General features: G+C 36.7%; 1 protein-coding gene across 3 annotated transcripts in view; it reads right to left on the bottom strand.

The window, feature by feature from the left end:
• Positions 1-23,434, bottom strand: part of LOC18428542 (MUS308 and mammalian DNA polymerase-like protein) — a 57,873-nt gene that overhangs the window by 19,597 nt on the left and 14,842 nt on the right. For all 3 annotated transcript variants that reach the window (XM_088866504.1, XM_088866505.1, XM_088866508.1), the window contains exons 8-13: positions 13,695-13,899; positions 3,508-3,665; positions 3,159-3,398; positions 2,540-2,752; positions 1,032-1,382; positions 767-919 (exon numbers count right to left, since the gene is read on the bottom strand). In XM_088866504.1, the coding sequence (XP_088722630.1) occupies positions 767-919; positions 1,032-1,382; positions 2,540-2,752; positions 3,159-3,398; positions 3,508-3,665; positions 13,695-13,899 (1,320 nt within the window). The remainder of the gene's footprint in view (positions 1-766; positions 920-1,031; positions 1,383-2,539; positions 2,753-3,158; positions 3,399-3,507; positions 3,666-13,694; positions 13,900-23,434) is intronic.

Raw genomic sequence — 23,434 nt, 5'->3', positions numbered from 1 at the left:
GCCCGAAAGGTCCTATAAAAAATTCAAAAAAATGAGATTGGAGGGCAATGATAAGAACCGAACTTAGGAATCTAGGTCCCTAACTGGACAAGACAAGGCGATTCCTTATAGCAAGAACCACCGGGTCTTGCACAACCTACGAAATTCCCCTCTGCAAGACTATCCAGGATCGAGAAGCCTACTAGGTTCGAGCCAAATAGGGCAATTCAGAGTCTATTCGCCACTTTTCAACCATCTATGCAAACCACAATCATGAGAACGGAAATAGAAAACAGAAATCTTCCTTAGTTGGTCATTAGCTACAAATTTGAGAAAAAGTAAAGTAAGAAAGGCAAAAAAAAAGAATTAAAGATGGGTTCAAAATTCAAAAACTTTTGAAACTTCTCTTAGGATTGAGATCCCCTCAAATTATGCTGACACTGGAGTTGCAACCCCCTTCCAAAGCAACCAAGGTTTCTTTTAGCCAGGGATTTAGATCCTTATAAGATAGAGATTGAGATCACTCGATAGGTCGAGCTATCTCTTTAAGGGCTCTCGCTCTGGGATCGCCAAAGCGAGATTCCAAGGGGGGGTCGCCACCCTCCAACCAACCTCTCTGCGACAATGATTAAGTGAACTCATAAACCCCTTCAAGAGGATTTTCCTGCAGGCCAGTCTGCCGAGGATATATCTTCATCAAGGGATCTTCATTACCTGAACACTTAAGGAAAGAACAATTACTCTACTTGCTGCCAACTATTCTATGAATTTTCCTGTAAACACCTACCTGGTCAAGATTCGATAGTTCCATGAACCTTTTATAATACAATTCCCAATCTGGTTCAACATCAACATTGATCGGAGTGACCAAGTAGACCAAATGCAAGTCTGATGCCAGGACAAACGCCTCACGAGCCCTGGAAAGATCATCAAGAACAACCTGCATGATGTAAGGAGGGGCATCGTTAACAATATCTTAATATCACTAAAAAAGTTAGGGAGAGCTTAGATAGAGCAAGAACAGCAAACCCAAATACTTCAAATATCCTTACAAGAGACTCTTCAGGAGTGAGCGAACTACCAAAGGTCGCACGTCCAAGTGGTGTGGTGCTATACATCTTAGTTTCTTCATTCCATTCAAGAAATTTCCTTTGGCAAAGCCATCGAAGGGAGTCCTGAGCTGACTTCACAACATCTTCAAATGGTTTGGTTGAATTGAGAAGAGTGCAACGTACATAACGATGAATGTCAGTTGCAGTTTGAACGATACCCCCAGCTACAACCTCTAAGATTGCATGTGTCATTCCATTTTTATCTTCGGATAGGCAAGACTGCAAAGGGGGGCAGCTATCATTCAACAAAGCCGAAATTCGTTTGACCTCTTCCGGCTTGCAGATAAGAATCTGTGGGGAGTAATTGGAGTAAAAAGTTAAAGGAACATGAAGTCAGTCAAGCTCAGAATGGAACCAACATTATCACGTAAACAAAAAGAAAATGTTCATTCCTTAATACTATTAAATTAGCATCACTGACATCATGGTAATCTTGTTGCTACAGCTACAGCGGATTGAAAAAGAAGATTGCTTCAAAATGCAGGTAAAATAATCGTCATTGAAACATCAAATAATTGAAAGACTACAAACACACTAACCTACAAAAGTGAGAGCATACATTCACACAAAAAACCATATACAGGAACGCATATATAAATGCAAGTCTGTGTGTGTTGTATAAATGGTCATGTTGCCATGGACAGTACTGCCAAAGGGAAACCATGGGCAGCCGTCCTCTCCACCAATCAATGGTGAGCAGGGAAACCGCACACCTTATAAAGGCATGATATAATAGATGTGATGTTCACCTACTCATCTCGTCGTTTAGAATAGAAACCATCCAGAACAAACAAGTGAAGCCAAAGGCAGCACGAACAAGTGGAGTTTATGAAACAAGCCTAATAGGAAATGATTGGAGTTTATAAAACAGGTCTAATAGGCAGCAGCTTCAAATCACAACATAAACCGGTCAGCTGCGGAGTCAATGAGGGAAGGCTGAGTGAATAACATAACAAGGACCAATGCTCGGGAAACAACAGATCAAATACATCTTGGAAATGCATAAGGGAGATCAATGAACCCTGATTGATTCTCTTAGATACTTGTCAGCAAACGAGCCACAGATCATGTTGTACCTTGAACCATCCCTTAGATCTGGCCCACGGAACATTAATCAACGTTATAGTTATATATTTAACTATAGTGATATATTTATGTGTGTGTGCTGATACAAACACTATTTGTAAAAGATGTGTGTGCATCAGAATGTGTACACATGTATTTACGGAAAGCTATGATGATTTTACGTTTTTAAGAACGTAAATTATGCCGAGAACCACAAATGACAGGATAAACGCATTGGCACTTGTCTCCCAACAAGGAGGTTACATCCAAAATATAATTGAGGCAGCAGGTACTAGTCTGTGACATTCTACTGTCTTCCCCAACATCAACGAGAGAAAAAGATCTATTCAGACAAAAGCAAAGAAATAAGTTGCACATCATACGCTTTCCCCACTTGTGTCAATTCCAGTACGCCCGGCACGGCCAGCCATCTGTTTGTATCGTGTTCCATCAATGAAGTCACGCCCAATTCTGGGTTGCCGAAAAATAACCCTCCTAGCAGGTAAATTAACTCCAGCAGCTAAGGTAGATGTAGCCATTAAGACGCGTACAATCCCTTGCCGGTAGCACGTTTCAACAATCTCTCTTTCTTCTACCTGATTGTAGAAATAGCCAGAAACTCTTCTAAATAGGTAAAAAGAATAAAGAATTTAACATCCATATCACCCCAAAATGTTTCTGAAACAATCAAGACATGGTGGAAAACATTCAGTATCATTTTGTAAACACTATACTACACAGAAAATTTACTGACATCAAATGAGCAGAGGTAACCCACTATCCCATCAGCCCAAAAATGATTTTAACAATTGAATAAATATAAAACATATTGCAATATAAGATCCAAACTAGTAGGATAGTTCCACAATGCTTTTAACGCATGTTTGGAAACAATCATACACAAATGCACATGTGCACAGTCATCAAACTGGAGAAAGGAAGAATCATTTGTATATCATACATGTACACACAGGCATTCAACTAAAGTGGAATCCACTATACCGTGAGCCCGGCATGATGATAAGCTACACCAGATGGCAAAATTTCCTCCAAAACAGGATCTAATCCAGCTGGACACTTCCTCAACACTTCAAGAGCAGAAGAGGCATCTTTAATTTCCCACACAGAATCACGTGAATTTACTGTAAATTCTTTAAGGAACTTAGAGACATGACAAGCCGTTGTCTCACATCCTTTTCTACTTGAGCAAAATAGAAGTACTGAATGGCCTTCTTGAACGATCTGCATAAGCACCCATTTCTTGTTTCTACATCAAACATTTGAATGCATACTTCGAAGGAAATTGGCGCAATGCGCATATTAAAAAGATTGAAATACATGGAATTCTCACCTCATCACATAATGCAACTATATGGTCAGGATCTTTACCCCCAAGATCAGCATTTTTCTGGATAGTTCGAACAACTTCTAATTTTTTGTTGAGAATAGTATTTCCAACTTTAATGTATTCCACTAAAGGAACAGGTCTGAATTCAGTTTCATATAAACCTGCCTGCACGTGAATGAAAATCGAAGCATAAGATATTTTCATAGGGAACAAAAGTGAACTCCAGAAAATGATTTAAATAGGATATTCAAAGTGGCAGACTCTGAATCAAATGAGAATTACAATTTATCAGCCAAGGTTGAAATATATTCTAGAAGTACAAAGCAGAACATTTAAGCAACAACCGCATTGCGCTTAGGGGTGCTGATGATGATTATACCAGCAATGTAATTTTCCTGATGCCGAGAGGTGAAAGATAGAAAACGGTTGCAACAGGAAGTAGACTAAGTAATTAATTAGCTCAAAGGACCAGAGTTCCAAAAATCACCAATACAGCTCCGAACCAGCTGAGTCAAACCGGAATGGGAGGGGCAGTGGGCCGAGTCTCACCAGGAATCATATGTTACCCCTTTTTTCAAGTAAAAAATTCAACAGACATTTTGTTTAGCCCCATTTTAAAACGTTTCGGCTTGTTTATCAATCAGAATCTAAAATAAGCCCCATTTCTGTAGCACCAATTCACCTCTATTAGACAATCAAAATAATATTGGATCCAATTTTGGCTTTGGGAGGTTTTTCTAGATGAAAAATCATCATTTTTTGAACCAATAACCCTAATCCGCAATTTTACAAAGTTGTCTCCCAGTTCTTTACTAAATTCTTTGAAGTATATATTAACTTCTTTGTATTTGAGCTCTCCATCAAACCCCTATAGCAAGTCGTCGCATAAAATTGAAAAGCAAAATAAATTTTTGGCATTTTTTGAGTCCGAAATTGAAGATCATTTTTCTTTAAATTCATTAAAATGTGTCTCAAATGTTCCAAACACAACAATCTAGGAAATCCCTAACGAAGTTTTTTGAATCAAAACCCAAAAATTCAAAATTGATTTTTCTTATTTTTCAGCTATTTTTTCCTACCATTTTTGTTTCCAAAGGTTATTCTGATTTAGATTTTTTTATTTTAATCTTGATTATACACCCTATAATATGAAATCATTTTTCCTATTTTGAATACTTGTTCTTATGCATTTTTCTATAATTCTACTTTTTATATTTCTTTAAAAAATATATATTTTTTGAAGAATTTGTCCTTGGTTTCTTAGAAAGGCTAAGATAAATTTAATAATATTTATATTTTTCATTTTTTGTTTTGATTTCGGGAGGACACCAAATTTTTCATAAATATTTTTATGGTTCTTTTTCTTTTTTGAAACACTTTTTAATAACATAGGTAGAGGAGATGTCTGTAAATTGGAAAGTTAGATTTTTTTTTTTTAATGTTCTAGGTTGTGCTCGATGGTTTTTTAGATAGTTTTTGAATAATATTTGAATTTATCTAAAGTTTTGGTCTAGACTTAGGGCTTACCTGAAAATGTTTGAGAAACTGTGAATTTTTCTAGCCTCTCATAGGCAGGTTGTAGATTAAAAAAATTAATGATATGTTTATTTTAATGTTTTGTCTCTGTTTAGGGTTTTCTACAGCAAATCTGGCAACAAATTAGATCGTCGAAGTGAGACATGCTTGAATAGCCTGGGTTTCCAATGCCCTAGTTAAAAAAAATTAAAATAAACACATTATTAAAAAATTAACTAGGGCATTGGAAGCAGATAAGAAGATAGTGTCCTTGTTAATAGCCAAGTATATGGGCATATGCGCCCTTGATACTAATTTTCTTACTTTATGTATATTTTCCATTCCTTGTATCTCTAAATGTAATGTAGGAGAAATTAGAAAAATAGCAAAAGAACACAATTCAAGCCAAACACAAGCAGCAACTTGGAGAAACATGGGGTTTTCCTCTTCACCCCAAGCTAGGATTCTAAAAGCCTAAGCTTCCTCTCACTTTCAAATTCTGAAATCATGTGGAATGACCCCTCAAGGCCCCATTCACCTCTTAAGCAATGTTTATTTAATTGTTCAAGCCTCAAGGACATAGATATCCATACAAAGAATAAAACAACCCAAAAGTCCTAACTTAATCATAAAATTCGTAATGACAGTTTTACCTATGTGAACTGTACTTGTGAATAGTACTTATGAAGTAGGCAAAAAATACAAAAAAAAAAAAAAAAACCTAGAAACCCTAGAATCCCTAAAAAACTTAAAAACCATAGAAATAAACCCTACAACTAAAACTAAACTATACATCATATGAAATTAAACAATATTAAAAATAAAAATAATCTTGTCTTCCATCATTCTCCCCTTGGTTGGAGAAAACCGATCTTCGAGTTTTGAAGTGCACTAAGATGAAATTTGTGTTAGTCTTGCAACCTTCTTCAAGTCGAATATTGTAAAACACAACAATTATGCAATGAAACTGAGTTTTCATAATCAATTAATATATTCATAAGAACTTTTGATAAACCGTCAAGAAAAGGGTCACTGTATGTTGATAGAGTCTATTCAGCCACATGAACTTGTTGAAATTGCATCAGTTCAGCCATATAACCGTGTTGAATGAATTTGCCTAGGCTTAGCCTTAGAACACACCACGAGTGGGTGTTCAAGATGAGCATTGGATTCGATGACTGTACCAACAACTTCACCTATTAATTCTCCTTGAGTCCTTCATCTTTTTCTTCATCAAAAATTGGTTTAACCAAGAAATCTTGATCATCATCATAGATGGATCTCTTACAAGATTATGTTCTTCATCTAAGTATGTATTTAAATTTAGTAGCAAATCTCAATCTACAACCTTCTGATTTTTTATACAAACTGTTTCAAAATCAAGGATGACCTTAAACTCGAAACCCTAGAGCAATCTTCCCTACATCTAGGTCTTCTATCACTTTCCTCTTCACTCGACTCTTCACTAGAAGCACGGATGCACCTATTAAGTAATGTATATTTAATTGTTTAAGGACATGAGATGTCCATACAAAGAATAAAATGACCAAAAAGTCCTAACTCAATCATAAAATTTGTAATGACAGTTTTACGCCTCTGAACAATACTTGTGAATAGTAATCATAAAGTAAATTAAAAAAAAAACAAACTGAGAATCCGTAAAAGACTTAGAAACTTAGAAATAAACCATAAAACTTAAATTAAAATATACATACTCCAAAATTAAACAAATATTAAAAATAAGAATAATCTTGCCCTCCATCAAAAGCCTTGAGGACCGAATCAAAGGTATTTGAACCTATATACTAGTTAGGAGTAAATTGTAATAGGGATTGAGAGTCGAAACTCCTCATGCACACAATCTTATACGTAAAAACCTTAGTGTTTCCCTTATATGAAATTCAGTGGGTGAGTTTGTTCCTAGGGTGTGTAGCTCTCTGATTATTTCTCATTGTGTTCGAGTAATAATCACATAATATCACATACACATTTTGGGGAAGCAGCTAGGTTTCAAATTCTATTGTTATTCTATTTTTTTAGGTAAGGTTTAGATTTTATTGTTTTATCTTCTTTTGTTCTTTTTGTTTTTCAAATTGACTATTTTTAGATTTTCAAATGACCATGTCGCACTCAAAAAGGAAACAAACTCTCAGTATTCTCACTTTTTTGGATAACTTGGCCAAAATATATAACAAATTCATCATTTTCTCCACATATCAACTTATTTTATTTTAAAAAAAATTAATATTTTTTCAAATTTTTTGGTTAGCTTAATATAAGCAAATGGGTCAAACCAATCCAAGTCAGCTGGTTCACTGAGTGGACTGAGAAAAAATACGAAAAAGAACAAGTGTTCAACGACAGAGAAAATGAGGAAGGAAAAGAATTTGAGAGAGGGAGAGAGAGAGAGGATGATGTTAGCTCAAACTGACCTCCAACACCTCTCATATATTAAAATTAGTCATAAAAGATTTACTTGTTGCACAAGAATGTCCTTTTGTGGGAAAAAGGATAATTAAGTCCTTAGAGACTTAAATACAATATAATGAAGAGTAAGTAATCAATATTCACTCCCACTAGACTCCCCCTCAAGGTGGTGCATAGATATCAATCATGCTCAGCTAGCTTAAGACAACTTACAGACGATGTTTACCAGCAACCTTTGTCAGAATATCAACTAGTTGATCTTCACATAAGGAAGAAATATTTCTCTAGTAGCAACTCTTTCTCGAATAAAATGTCGGTTTACCTCAATATGCTTTGTCCAATCATGCTGACCAGGATTGTGAGCTATATTAATGGCTGCCTTGTAATCACAGTATAAGGGCATTGATCCCTTCATAGAAAACCGAAGTTCCCATTATAAGATTTTTTACCACAACTCACATGCACCATGAGCCATGGAACGATACTCTGCTTCTGCACTTGACCAGGCTACAACTTTTTGGTTTTGACTCCTCCAGGTGACAAGGTTACCCCCAATTAGAGTGCAATAGCCTAATGTAGAGCTCATGTCCATAATACAACTAGCCCAATTTGCATCTGTATAAGCCTCGACTCATAGACGCCCATGATTCGCAAACAACAATCGTTCATGATTTTAAATATCCTTCATGGTTAAACAGTGGCTGATATGTCAAATATCAGTGGTTCAAATGTCACAGCACTCCTCTACCACCACCAATACTCTGAGTATAAACTCTCACATGGGTATCCATGGAGAAAACCCTAGATTGCAAATTACTATTGTTAAACTTGATGGGACCAATTATTTAGAATGGTCACAGTCTACTCAAAATTTATTGGTGGTGGGGGGAAGTTGGATATATCAATGGTAAATTTGTTGAACTTGAAGAGACAAATCCTTTATATTTAAAGTGGGAGACTGAAAAATTGACTGTAATGTCCTGGTTATTGCACTCTATGCAACTCCAATTAGTAGGAGTCTCCTATTTCTTCATACTGCAAAAGAAATCTAGGAATTGGTACACCCAACATAATCCCAAAGCAATAATGTGTCCAGGGTGTACCAACTTAAATATCCCATCGTCTCTAGCAGCATATTTTTTTTATTTCGTAGTCTGGGAGAAATTAGAACACTATCAAATGTTTAAACCAGCATGTAAGCAAGATGGGGATAAATACAAGGATTTGTGAAACAACATCGTATATTTGAGTTGTTGGTTGGATTGAGCCCCGAGTTTGAGTTAGCTAGGGTTCAAATTCTCAGTCGGAATACTCTTCCATCTCTCAATCAGGTATATTCCTTTATCCCGAGTGAAGAAAGTTGGAAAAGTGCCATGCTACCCATAATTACCGAGAGCGCCCAACTAGGGTGCACTCCCGCTCCAGAACCCTGCTTTGGAATTCCATGACCGGGATCTCGACTGGAACTCGTTTGAAATTTTTCGGGAGTTGGCTCCTATTTACAGGATTCTTGATCGCATACACAAAGGATCCCATTCCCACTGTTGCACAAACACATTCCTTAAAATTGTAGATCTCGTTCCAGAATATATTAGATCCCAGTGCCCTAAATTTTAGGAGCGCGATCCCTACATTCCCGGAACGCCATCCCTATGTTCCTAAAACTTCCTAAACGAAACTTCTTAAATAAAATTAACTTTTAAAATAAAATAATTATATTTTAAGCCAAATTTTCATACAAGTAGAGTTCTACGATGGGAGCAGAAACTAATCATGCACTGAACGCGATCCTTCCTTGAATGGAGCTCGATCCTTTCAAAATAGGAACGCGATCATGCTTAGATGAGGATGCGATCCTGTTGTCGATGGGAGCGCAATCCTACTGAATATGGGAACACGATCCCATTTGACATGGAACGCGTACCAGTTAAATAAGGATCTAGATCCCAATATATTGGGAACGTGCTCCCTGTTCATACGGAATCTCGATCCACTACTTTTACCCTCACCGGAACTCTCTCCCCGAGCTTCGGAGCATTGGGCAATCGTCGATCTAACGCTCCCGCTCCCGAAACCGGAGCTGTTCCTGCTCCAGCTCCCGATAACTACGATGCCACGTACACAACCAATGGATTGTTCTGCTCTTGTCTGTGCTTCATTGCCTCCTACGAACAATAAGGGGAGTGGATCACGAAAATTTAGAGTAGGTAGTCTCAATAGAGGAGTTAAAAGTAAGCTAAAGTGTGATCATTGTGGTAGGACCGGCCATGTCAACGAGAATTGTTGGAATTTAGTTGGTTGACCGAAAAGTTAATCGTCTTGGACAATTCAATGCACATAATGCTTCATCCGCTGGTGGTTCAGCAACTGTTGATGCAAAACAGGTGTAACCCAATGCAGCTACACCCTCGCCTTCTATCCAAAGGGAGATGATATCAATCTCTAAGGAGGAAATTGAGAGCCTTCGCAGGTTGTTTGCACAATTAGATGGCCTACCTACTACCTCCACATCATCCTTTGCCACCTCAGGTATTCATGTATCTGCAAACCATGTTTCCCTTTAACCTTTGGGACTATCATGGATCATTGATTTGGCGCTTCAAATTATATGACTGGTATGTCCCCTTTGTTTTCATCTTATTCTCCTTTGTTCTGGTAGAGAGTTAAAATTCATTGTTCTTTCTCTTCTATTGCTGGCAAAGGAACTGTAAATATTTCACCTCAATTGTCCCTATCATTTGTTCTTCATGTTCCTAACTTTGTTATAAAGACAATGTCTGCTAGTAGCATTACCAAGAGTCTAAATTATAATACAACCTTTTTTTCTTTCCATTGAGTTTTTCTAGACCTAGATACGAGGAAGACGATTGGCAGTGCTCATGAAGTTGGTGACCTCTACATCCTTGACCCGCCTACTACTTCTCAAGCTCTACAGTCCAATACTAATATTAATAAAGATCGAATTTGGCGGTGGCATCTTCGACTTCATCATTTGTCTTTTCAGTCATTGAAAAATATTTTTCCTAAGTTGTTTACTTCTACAAGTGTGTTAGAGTTCCAATGTGCAGTTTATGAACTTTTAAAATATTGTAGACACTATTTTTTATCCAATAATAATAAAAGTATTGTTCCTTCTGCTAATGCTCATTTTAATGTGTAGGGTCCATCTCTTATGACTTCTATTTTTGGTTATCAGAATTTTTCTTCTTTTAAAGATGATTTCTCTTAATGTACATGGATCTATCTTATTAAGACCAAAGACAAAGTCCCAAAAATCTTTAATAACTTTCATAAGTGTTGGGTTTGTGGCCTTTAAAGGACTAGAGAGCTGGTAAAAATGATATATATAGTGGCATATGCACTTCAATGAGTGTGTGTTGACTGATTAAGGGTTGGGCAGTTTATGGCCCTAGTCATATTCAAAACCCTTGGCCTTGGGCATGTGGCACTACCGAGAAGGCTATACAATGGGTCACCTTTGTTGAGGTCGGAGAGATGCCTAAAGATCATGTTTATAAGTCAGAAGAACTATGTGGTCTCTTATGTGCAGTTGTAGGCATGTGAGAGTAATGGTCAAAACCTTAACAAACTTCCGCACGGCAAGTACACATGACAACCGCATTACTGGGAAGCAGCACTATAGAGGGACATGTACATGTGCATAAAGAAAGCCCCATTTTGCATTGTGGTGACAAGTGTTAGACTTGCTCTTAAATGTGGGAACTGAAATCCACATTCCAGGATCATGGTCCCACTATTTATTATCCAACTTTGACAAGTCCATCATGAGCTCCTGCTTTGAGATAGTGGGTCAAGGGAATTTTGTTTGGTTGGATAAGAGAACAATAGTGGATCATGGTTTCTGGGGTGAGTGAAGTGCCCTTATTGTCGCTAATTTTCACCCATTGGTATAGCCCACTCCTAGTTTATTTTATTTCAATATTATAAATGTTTCTATAATTTTTAAATATTTTTCAGAATTTTAAAATATTTTTTCTCCACTAATTTTTATTAATGGAGTATTTCTGAAATTTCAAAACTTTCAAAAACATGTAGGAGCAAGGACACAGCCCCACATGTATGTGTCTTTTTGATGTGGGGACCACATGCCACCCTAGGGCCACTCCCAAAATATTTTTTTTAGACAAAAAGTGGCACTCTTTTTGGGGATAAGGGGGGCGGGGGGGGGGGGGCACGCCCCACCTCCTTTTAAAAGAAAGATTAGTTCAATTTTTTTTTTAAACTTATTTTTTGCACGCCACCTTTTATTGAAAAGGGGGGGCACGCCATTACTTTAGGATAAAAAGGGGCACGCCCCACTTTCTTAATATTTTGATTTAAAATTTAAAATAAGTTAAGAATAGGAAATCTAATTTAAATTAGATTTGGTTTCATATCCTTATGGGAGATCTAGAGATCTAGATAATGTTTAAGCTTGATTATATTTCAAATTTAAATGGGAGATCTAGAAAATGATAAGGATTGATTATATTTCAATTTCAAATAGGAGTTGGACTTGGGTCAAAGTATAAAGGGATAAGGTTCCTATCTTTCCACCCAAAATCATGATGGCTGATTATTGAGATGGAAGGCTTGGATTAAATCTCTCTCACCCCACAGATTTCATATTTATCCTAAAGGTCTAGCTGGAAACTGGATAAGGCAATACTCAGAAAGAATCTTATTCAAACTAGGAGATAGATATTTTTCTATATAAAGATCTAGTTTGAACCCTCTCTCATTACAAGATCTTTCTCTCTCTCCCACGACAATAGATCCTCCCTCTCTTTCACTCACTCCCAAATGCTCTCTCCCATAATTTTCACGCCACCCACCCTCTCTTTCTCTCACTCCCAAATTCTCTCTCCCATAATTTTCATGCCAACCTCTCTCTAACCAAAGGGAGGCAAGCCACCCTCTCTCCTCTATATTTTATTTTTAAAAAAAATACAGGTGGCTCTATAAAGAAACCCTAGAGCAAGGGTTTGTTGTTCCCATAGGATTTCTATAAACTCTAATTTATTTTTTAACTCTATAAAACCCTAGGAAAATAACTATTGCCTACATAGCTTCCCTATCTCAGAATTTCCAGCAACACCTTAAGGAGTAAAAATGTGTCATTGATCAGGGAATCGAGTGTGAGGTGTACCAAGTCCTAGTAGGGTAACTCCATGCATCTTTCAATAAGTCTTCCCAGTAGTTTTAAATTAATTTACATTATTATTTCCTATTTTCTGTAAATTTTCAGGAACTTATTTTGTGCTAAAATTATAATGGGAGTTAGTTTAAAGTTCCTAGATAGCCTCTATTTCTCTTAGCAGTGAAAATAAAGATCCTAGGTTGCATCTAGGGTACTGTTTTAATTTTACAGCAACATATTGTGACCCATGTAAGTGGAATATAAGTATTTAGAATAAAAGTAAAAGAAAAATGTTGAATTTAATACCTTGAGTTCCACATGGCCACACCTTTCAATAAGATGATCCATACTCAGTTTGACACTAAAACTAAGGTATATGTTCTCGTCTCTTAGTAAACCTGATAGCACTACTACTGACACTGTAGCAAATGGTTCAGGCATTGTGTGTCCTCCTTCTTCACTCTCATTACGTGAAACCAATTTCGACTCTCACATCACTTTCCCTTCCTCTTCCTCTTTTCTCTTCATCTTTCTCTTCCTCCCCTTCTAATAGTTTATTATGAGTCCTCTCCTTCCTATCGTGCCTTTGTGTCCTCTTTATCTTTTGTTTCTATTCCTTCGAGTGTCATAGAAGTTTTTGCTTATCCCATGTAGAAGAAGGCTATGTGTGAGGCGATGAGGATAATTATTTAATTATAGTAATTGAGAACTGGTAGACCCTCTCAAAGGGAAGAAGTTGGTTGGCTGTAAATAGGTCTACACTGTAAAGCACAAAGCCTCCTAGTTAACTCTCTTGACCATGTTAAGTATATTGAGGGAATGTTTGTTCAAAAGAAGCTAGCAGTTAACTGTCACCATAAGTGAAATTTTATAAGGAGGTTGTCTTCCTTGTAGGCCAACATCAGCTGCATTTCCTAAATGCTTGAATCCAACTCCCTTGTGCTGGTTCGTTAGGGAAAGTAGAGGTCATAAATGTTTGAAAGAATCAACTCTTCATTTAATCAATCCGCAACGAAGACAGATTAAACGAAAAAGTAATAGTTAAAAAAACAAAAAGTGTAAATTCTTTAATGGATTCCTGAAAAGTTAACACCAAATATAAGTTAACCTGCCTGAAGCCAATCAGCAATAGCTGCAACATTAGGCATAGTTGCACTCATTCCAATGATTTGCAAACCATGCGCAGGATCAGTTTTTCCACTGCTTGTACTAGAGCTATCGCCACTTGATGCTTCTGAATAACCTTCACCCGCAGCATACCGTAACTTTGTCAACATAAGTTCCAGAAGGTACCCTCTTCTCTGATCACCAACCTGTTAACATAAAGTACGAGCAAGGCATGCTTTCAGTCATAAGCTTCAATGCACCATGAAAAGACATTGTAAAAACAATTTTAATGCTTCTTAACAAAGATGAAGCCGCATGTCCCAGAGTAGAATGTATCCATTTTCTCAAAAACCAAATTAAATCGCTGCCACAATGAAAGATGCACATAAGAAACAAATTCGGATAAAGAAGGATACAAAATGAACAAGTATGCACAAAGAATAAGGAAAGAAAGAATAATAAAATAAGAATAATGTGCTACATAAACAGATGTGACCCGTAAAGGCACATTTATCCTTTATGTAAAATTATACCATGCTTATGTTATATGTATCTACAACTCATATAAGGACTGGAAGAGTTCTAGGGTAGTTTTTATAAATGCTACAAATGTAAAGTATATGCATGGTGGTGAAGTCGTAGTTCTTTCATTCCTTTTCTTGTCTTGTCGTGTTTCTTCCCTTCAACTTTATTGTGCAACCAGCACCAATTCAACCCTTCCTCATCAAATAATCCATTATAACATGACATCAAGCTAGTGATCTTACCCTCTTTAGCTTCTGCTTCCTTAAATACATATCTTATTTCTCAGATCTATGCATCAGGTGAGTAAATCGGGCCATATTTCTTGGGTTTATCCATTCAAGAAGGAGCGACTTGTTCAATCTTCAAATGCGCAAGCCTTCAACAATAAATTTCATTTTTTGGCACAATCCAGAACTAACATCATCACTACAGACTCTCAATGTCACCTGCTCAAACAAGTTCAAACCTTATAAAGTCTTGAGGGCTTTGCATCACCATGTTGAGCTGAGCTTTTCTATATACATATTGAAGGGCTTTGATATCTACGGTTTTTTAAGAAAATAAGGGTTTTCACCTTTTTATAGCGTTTTTGAAGAATACCACTTGTCTAAATGTCAATCACATCAAACCACTACTGGATCTAGTGCAGTTCCAGCATTCCAGCATCCTCATTAAGTTTGAGATCAAAAGAGTATTGGGTTTGTGTGCAATTTTTACTGCTGCCCTACCTAACCAGCAAATTTTTTAGAGATTGATACACATGTACAGAATCAAATTTGGACTTGAGAAATGCACCAATGGTTCCATCCAAGGGGCATGAGCATAAATCCAAAATATAAGGAACTTTTTTTAAATACTGCAAAGAAAAGGGTATTTGCAAAAATTTCCCATACATAGGGTGACACAAACAACCATGAGAGAAGTGCTACAGCACTTGCTCATAGGCTCCAACCATTCGATCAAATTTGGATGATTTGAGCTATGGGATAGTAAATGATTTCATTTTTTTTTTTATGAATCGGAATCATCTGAAATTTTGGGGCTTGTGTTCCTCTCATGACCACACGCCGAATGTAAATACGAAAATATATATCACATAAAATAAAATGACAAAAATATCCTTGTAATATTACAGGGGTATTCTGGTGATTTTCTTATGCGAACATTTTACTTATTTTTTTCTGGGTGCGCGAGGGTGAGGCACACCTACCCTCCAAATTTCAGATCCAAAAAGTTTGTAACAAAAAACTTAAATTTCATGCATTGAAACAAACTCTCAACCATCCGATCATCAAACAGTTGGGACGGACGGACGCGCGAACACACACACACACATATATAGGATTATGTTAGGGTGCTCATACTATGGAGTAATTTATTATTGCACTCAAGAAATTTGGACACTTATATACCCTTATTTTGTACATGATGCTTTTTTTAATAAGGGTCTTATTTAGTCATTAGGAAGAGTGTGATGTCATCTACATGGGGTGTGACATCACCCACATTGAGTATTAAATGCCACTAGTGTGCTCCATGTGGGTGATGTCACACCCCATGTAGAGGACATCACACCTCTCCTAATGACCAAAAATACCCTTACTAAACAAGGGTATAGAAGTGTCCAAGATTTATTGAATACAATAATAAATTACTCCTTCGTGTGAATACCCTAACATAACTCATATATATATATATATATATATATATATATATATATATATATATATATAAAGAAGCATCTCATGGTCAGTCATTTACTTCTTAGTAACCCAAGTATGCAAATTACAACTATTAATTGAATGGAAGGAATTACCTATCCTGAGCATAACTTGCGCAAATTGACTTATTAGAGTGATAGACAATACGTCATGTAGATGGAAAACCAAAGACCCCTAGTACTACATATTTGAAATTCAGTGAACGAAGAGTGAATGGTGCAATAGCCATGTCATTGCTAACTCCAGAGAACCTGAAATACATGACAGCATGATGTCTCTGAGAATGGCTAAAGAAATATGGGATGCCCTTCTGATGCATACCAAGAGATAAGCTGATTCAATATTTTTATTTAACTTTTCAATTAAATTTCAGAGGACGTGGATGGACTTTCTTTTTCTTGATATGGGTGTTGATTTTTAAATCACAAGGGAAAACCAGTATTTCGATTTCAGCTATGTAATTTCAATGATTCAATTTGAATCATTGTGAAAAACCAATGATTCAATTTCATTGACTTCAACCAGCAATTCAAATGTTTAAAAGTTGATTTTTATTTAACATTTAAATAAATAGATTTAAGAAACAAAATAAGCATATCTATTTTTCTCTTATTTTGAGCCGGCCCGCATGGAATCAGAAAGCCGACTAAGGAATCAGCGCTCTAACTCCAGTCACCAAGTGACCAAGTTGGCAACCAGTTCTTGTTTTTGAAGCACTACTAAATATAATTAGAAACATCTCTCATATGTTAATTTTGCATCTAAATATTTTCAAAAAAAAATGCTATTAATCTTTATTTTTGAAAATTTTCCTAATTGTATACATTTACTGTATATGGCTCTCATGGAGCCCACAAATTAGGTAACTCCTAGAAAGCAATGATCCCCTAATCCCAGTCCCACGGGAAACAACGATGGGAGGACTTGGCATCAAATAATGATGAGTGAGATGTGTAGCCATTGTTCTTTAGAGTATTCAGCCCTCCATGATCCCTCAAGTCTTTGGGGCTTGTTGTACACGCTTGTACTTGATGCGAGATTATATTCCTAGATTTCGTTATGAAACTCCAAGGATGAACTGTAGTTCATGTAATTGGCACTTAACCTTGCTGAAATTAGATATTTCATGTTTGTTTGATTAATTGAGAAATTTACAGCACATGTAGCAACTGTTATGGTCTCATGCCCATTCAAACTTGTGTAACAGCAGTAATTCCCATGCATAATGGGCCTCATGTAGTGGTTGTTATGGTTTTATGGGCCCACACCCATCAAAACATGCAACTCCTATGAACAATGGACCTCATGCCCATTAGAACCTGCTGCAACAGTCATGGTAATTCCTAATGTAATGGTTGTAATTATTTTGCATGTTGACCTACCCAAACTATAGCCCCTACAGAATCTGTGTACATATAGGGCACATTACCCTACAATTTGTAGAGTGTGAAAAACATAAGTTTTTATTTTATCTTGTGCATGAATATTACTCTCTATCTCTCTCTTCTCTCTCAAACTTAACATGGAATCAGAGCATGGATTGAAACCCTAGGATATCCATTACTTACAGCAGTCCTAGAACCATGACTTCGCTTCCTTCTTAGTCTTGAGGTTGAGGCGTATCAGCAACCTCATATTACAAGTAAGATTATCTCACTTTACTTTGCTGAAAATAACTTTTATCCTAAACTATTTCCATTTCCAGCCAAAAAAATGATAAAAAGCTAGTCTCTGACTACACAAGTATATTTCATACATATTCCATAGCTTTCTTGTCCAAACCCTAGGCTTTCAAGTTCAAGAGAGAAGGAAATCGTCAGAAATCAAGCACAATAATATGACCACCCAGGATTGATGATCACTATAGTTAAGCTAGATGGAACAAACTACTTAGAATGGTCCCAATCTACAAAAACATTCATAGGAAGCTAAAGGAAAATAAGTTATATCACAAGAAAAGTGAAAGAGCCTCCCACAAATGGTCCACCCATGATGAAGGGGAAAGTGAGAACTAGATAGTAATGGCATGGCTTCTTCATTCTATGCAGACAGGTATTAGCAGGGGATTGTTGTTTCTTAAGACTAAAGGATATATGGAAGGCAGTAGCCAAGACATACTTCCAACAAGATGATATGGCTAGGATTTACAAATTGCATAGTGAAATAATGAATTTGCAGCAAAGGGAAATGACTGTGGAAGAGTACTTTAGGATACTACAGCAAAAGTGGGGAGAACTAGACCCCTATCAGCCTATTAATCCCATAGTTAATGACATTAAAAAACAAGCTGAGCAAAGAAGGATCTTTGAGTTCTTAGCAAGCCTACATCTTGACTTTGAACTTCATAGAGTACAAGTTTTAGAAAAGGACAAAATGCCCTCTCTTGAATTTGTTTATAATTATGTAAGAGGGGAGACCAGTAGAAAGGCTATTGCAGAACAAAACTTAAGCATCCATCGTGAACGATCAGTCTTTGCAACAAGCTTACGAAATAGTGGATATGAAAGGACCAAATCATGCTCCATTATCTCCCGCCAAAAAGGAGAAACTCAAATGCTCCTATGGTGGTAAGACGAGACGCACCCGAAAGCATTGTTGGGACTTGCATCCACACTTGAGACTAAAACGAAGGAATGCATGTGCCCATACTGTATGGAGTGAAGGGGAGGAAACCCCAGCCGCACAACCCAATCAATCTAGTCCAAGAGATAATGCCATCAAAGATTTACAACACCAGTTGACTACTCTTTAAGCTTCACTCAGCTCTAAAACACTGGTGGAGTACATATGCAACTAAAAATCATGCTCCCAATGCTCTACCTATTCTACATCTTGGATCATGGATTCAGGGGCTACTAATCATATGACCGGTAAGAAAGTTGGTTATTTATCTTTTCTGCTGCTCCTAGTGAAGTTAAACTTGCTAACGAATCCATCACCAATGCCTTTGAGAGGAGAACATATAAACTTTCATCATCCTTGTCCTTGCCCTCTGTAATACATGAGCCTTCTTTTCCTTCTAATCTTCGCTCTATTAGCAGCCTGACAAAACTACTAAACTGCGGTGCCACATTCATTCCCTCACATTGAGTTTTTTCAGGACCTGAAACCGAGGAAAATGATTGGTGGTGGTCATGAAGACAATTGGTTGTACCTATTCAACACGGGATGTCCTTCTACTGCTCTCAACTCTAAGTCTAAAAGACCTGAGCATGTCCTCTCATGGCACACCTACTTAGGTCACATGTCTTTAAAATCTTTAAAGTTATTGTTTCCAGATAAGCTTGTTTCTTTGAATGTTCCTTAGTTACAATATGAGACATATCAATTGTCTAAATATTGTAGAACCTCTTTATCTTCAAGTGAAAATAAAAGTTTTAATCCATTTCATCTTGTTCATTCTGATGATTGGAGGCATGTTCCTATTATTCTATTTTTGAACATAGGTATTTTTTCTTATTCATCGATGACTACTCTTGTTATACTTGGATCTATCTTATGAAAAGTGAAGATAACGTACCTTCAATAGTAAAAGTATATCATAAAATGGTTCAGACCCAGTATGAGACCCAAATAAAAATTTCCCATTTTGAGAAAGCAAGAGAGTATCTAAACCATGGATTAAAGAATTATTTCTTAAACATGGTATAGAAACTCGAACATCATGTTCCTACACACCACAACAAAATGGTGTGGCAAAGCGAAAAATAGACACTTGTTAGAAGTGGTGATAAGCATTTTAATAGTAATGAAGTTCCCTATGACATATTAGCATGACGCAGTTCTTATTGTTGCCTATATCATTAATAGAAGGCATACACCTATTCTTGATGGTGCTTATCCTTTCAAACTTCTCCACCATAGACTTCCTTTGTTTTCTCTTCCACCAAAACTTCTTGTCGTGTTTGCTTTGTGCATACAATGGAGCCAGCTAGGATAAACTAGGACCTTTATCTACCAGATGCGTGTCCCCAGGTTACTCACACCCTCATAAAGATACAAGTGTTACGAAAACAAAAAGGAAATATGTCTTCAAAGATGTCCCTAAAGTAGAAGGAGCCGAGGAAACTAAAGACTTCCGCCCTATCAGCCTTCTCAATTCCTCCTACAACATCCTGGCCAAAGTTCTAGCCTCTAGGCTTCAACACATCCTCCCCTCTGTCAATTCCCCCTCACAATCTGCTTTCATCAGAGGTAGACAAATTCTTGCTAGGGCTTTAATGGCCCTTGAAAAAGGTTTCCACGCACCTGATAAATTAGATTTTAAATTAGAAAATTGAAAATTGAAATTGAAATTCTAGAAATAATGATTAAGGAATAATGACAACATGCTCAAATGCACTCCAATTGCGATCACAACCAGATGAGCTGCATGTGAGACACTCGAATGGCGAGACGTTGTAGATTTGGTGTTTCGCTTCTATATAATACCCACCTTGCAGCTGTATAATATTTTATAATTTAAATTACAGCAAAAAAAATTAGGGCTAAACAATGGAACTATGCATAAAGTCATAGACAAGTAATGATACTTTTGGCCTTTACCTGGATCTGTAGTGTCCCTATTTCGAGTAGCAATCTCTCTCCCAAAGTTTTCCAAGCCTAACTTAAAATTAATCAATTCATGGCTCTGGATCTCATCTTGGATATCTTTGTCAGGCACCAATTTCTCAAGCACATCTAAGAACCTACCGTTTATTACATGATCTGACTAAATGGATGGGTGCTTGTAGTAAAGAGATGGGTTTAGAAAGTAACTGGCTAAATAGAGGTGCCTGTGAAGCTGGTTATCCCATCTCCTATCAATAATTTCAAGTATAGCTTTGCATTTATTTTCATCATCCTTTCAAACATCTTTTATTTCTGCTTTTGTCCTAGTCATTGTCTCATGTATGTAGCCCATGGCGGGCTTCACATCACCATCAACTAGTCGACGCACTCTCACTAAAAGGCGAGCCACCTCCAATTGAAGAATTATTTGACTCCAAAAAGATGTATTCAGAATAATTTGTTCAACCTTTCTCCCATCCTTATGCTTTGACTATTTACTTTGACTCTATTGCTCTGAAGCAAACGTGGTCCTCAAGGCACTTTTTTGCTTGGCTAGGCTTTGAAGAGTAAGAAATGGCGTAGCAAATCTAGTGATACTCGGTCTCACTAATTCTCTCTTCTTTGTAAAAGACCTCATCATGGTTAGGACTATGGTGTGATTGTAAATAAATCCAACAACAAACATAGCTCTTGAAATCACCTCACTAAATAAAGATGTTGTACCCATTTCCTTAAGCATAAGATTAACACAATGAGCTGTGCAAGGAGTCCAAAACATATGCATCCTCTTCAAAGTCAAGAAATGCCCAGCTGCAGCATAATTGACACCATTGTCAGTGACAATATCTACCACATTTTTCTCTCCACATAAGTATGTAGTATCATGTGACTTGTCAAGCCACATAAGTATGTAGTATCATGTGACTTGTCAAGCCACATAAGTATGTAGTATCATGTGACTTGTCAGATGCATCAACAGAGTTAAAAAGTATGTAGTATCATGTGACTTGTCTGGCAGCCAGACAAGTCAATATGCTTGGTTCTTTCATGAAGTACAGGATTTGAGGCAATATAAATTGCCACTTGATTATCATAGTGTAGAGGAATATGAGTTGAACATTAATACCCATCTCTTGAAGAAGAGAACAGAGCCAAGTTATTTCACATGTAGCACTTGCCATTGCTCGATATTCGGCTCCTACAGAAGATCGAGCTATAACACTTTGGTTCTTACTCTTCCAGGTGACTAAATTACCACCCATTGTCATAAAGTAGCCATTGGTAGATCGTCGATCAAGAGAACATGAAAATAAACGCAAAGCTATACTTGAAATTATTGATAGGAGATGGGATAACCAGCTTCACAGGCACCTCTATTTAGCCAGTTACTTTCTAAACCCATCTCTTCACTACAAGCACCCATCCATTTAGTCAGATCATGTAAAAAATGGTAGGTTCTTAGATGTGCTTGAGAGGTTGGTGCCTGACAAAGATATCCAAGATGAGATCCAGAGCCATGAATTGATTAATTTCAAGTTAGGCTTGGGAAACTTTGGGAGAGAGATTGCTACTCGAAATAGGGACACTATAGATCCAGATAAAGGCCAAAAGTATCATTACTTGTCTATGACTTTATGCATAATTCCTTTGTTTATCCTTAATTTTTTAGCTATAATTTAAATTATAAAATACTATACAGCTGCAAGGTGGGTATTATATAGAAGCGAAACACCAAATCTACAACGTCTCGCTATTCGAGTGTCTCACATGCAGCTCATCTGGTTGTGATCGCAATTGGAGTGCATTTGAGCATGTTGTCATTATTCCTTAATCATTATTTCTACAATTTCAATTTCAATTTTCAATTTTCTAATTTAAAATCTAATTTATCTAATTTCAATTTTCTATCACAGTTCCATACCTAAAAAAGAAATAAGTTGGAGTATAAGAAGTTGAATGATTTGGTTTATCAGCGGTATAATGAGCAGCTTAGGGAGAGGTATCAAAATCGCATGAAGCTCTACCCTATTTATCAGTATGAAGTTGATGGTGATTCCACAAGTGAGTGGACCACGAATCCAAAACTAGAGCGTGTGTTTGAGGGTGAGGATCTTACATGGCTCGATGTCGAGCAGCAACAGGGGCTAATGAAGAAGATCGACCTAACATTAGAGCACAAAGGAGTAGAGCTGGGTCTAGTCGCACTTGCACATCAGCTCTAGTGGTTGAGGAGGAGGAGGCTGATTCAGAGGAGACCGAGGAAAAAGAATACGTGGAGGCCGTTGAGGATGATATTGAAGATGATGCACATGAAGATTCTCAAGATGACTTATCTGATTAGTATTTGAAAAATTGACTTCAAAATTGACTCTCAAGATGACTTCTATGATGAATGGATGATTGTATTAACTCTTCTTGAGCTTGACTTCAAAACTCTTTAATCTTCATGGAGACATGGACTTTTGGTTTTAGTATCACTATTTTGTAACGTTCAAGTTTGTGGTTGCAGATTTGTGCTTATGGTTGTTGATTGTTGAATGCTTTATGAAGCTAGTTTCTAGTTTCTATCAGGGGATAGTATATACAGAATCTCCGACAGCTAATATTTTTGGAGTTAATGAAGAAACTAAAATACTTATGATCATATATATCACCTCCATATATTTTTATATGCATTAACCTATTCTTTTAGAATTGTTTTATATTTATTGACTGCATTGCCACGATGCACTCGCATCCGGACTGCATCGAGCCGCATCGGCCCCCCCCACCGCTTTTGGCCGCAGCCCGCATTTCAAAACACTGTGTAATATGATATTATATAATTTACAAAATATTATATAATAATATGTTATAGTAATATTACATATTTAAAGTAATATTATATATTATATTATACTAATAATATTGATATTATGTATTTTATTATAATATTATATTATAC

Source organism: Amborella trichopoda, chromosome 5 (genome assembly GCF_054954075.1).
Source record: "Amborella trichopoda isolate Santa Cruz 75 chromosome 5, AtrichopodaSantaCruz75HAP2 v2.0, whole genome shotgun sequence".
Classification (NCBI taxonomy): Eukaryota; Viridiplantae; Streptophyta; class Magnoliopsida; order Amborellales; family Amborellaceae; genus Amborella; species Amborella trichopoda.
The sequence above is the reverse complement of the archived record's forward strand: the minus strand, read 5'-3'. Positions and strand labels throughout refer to the sequence as shown.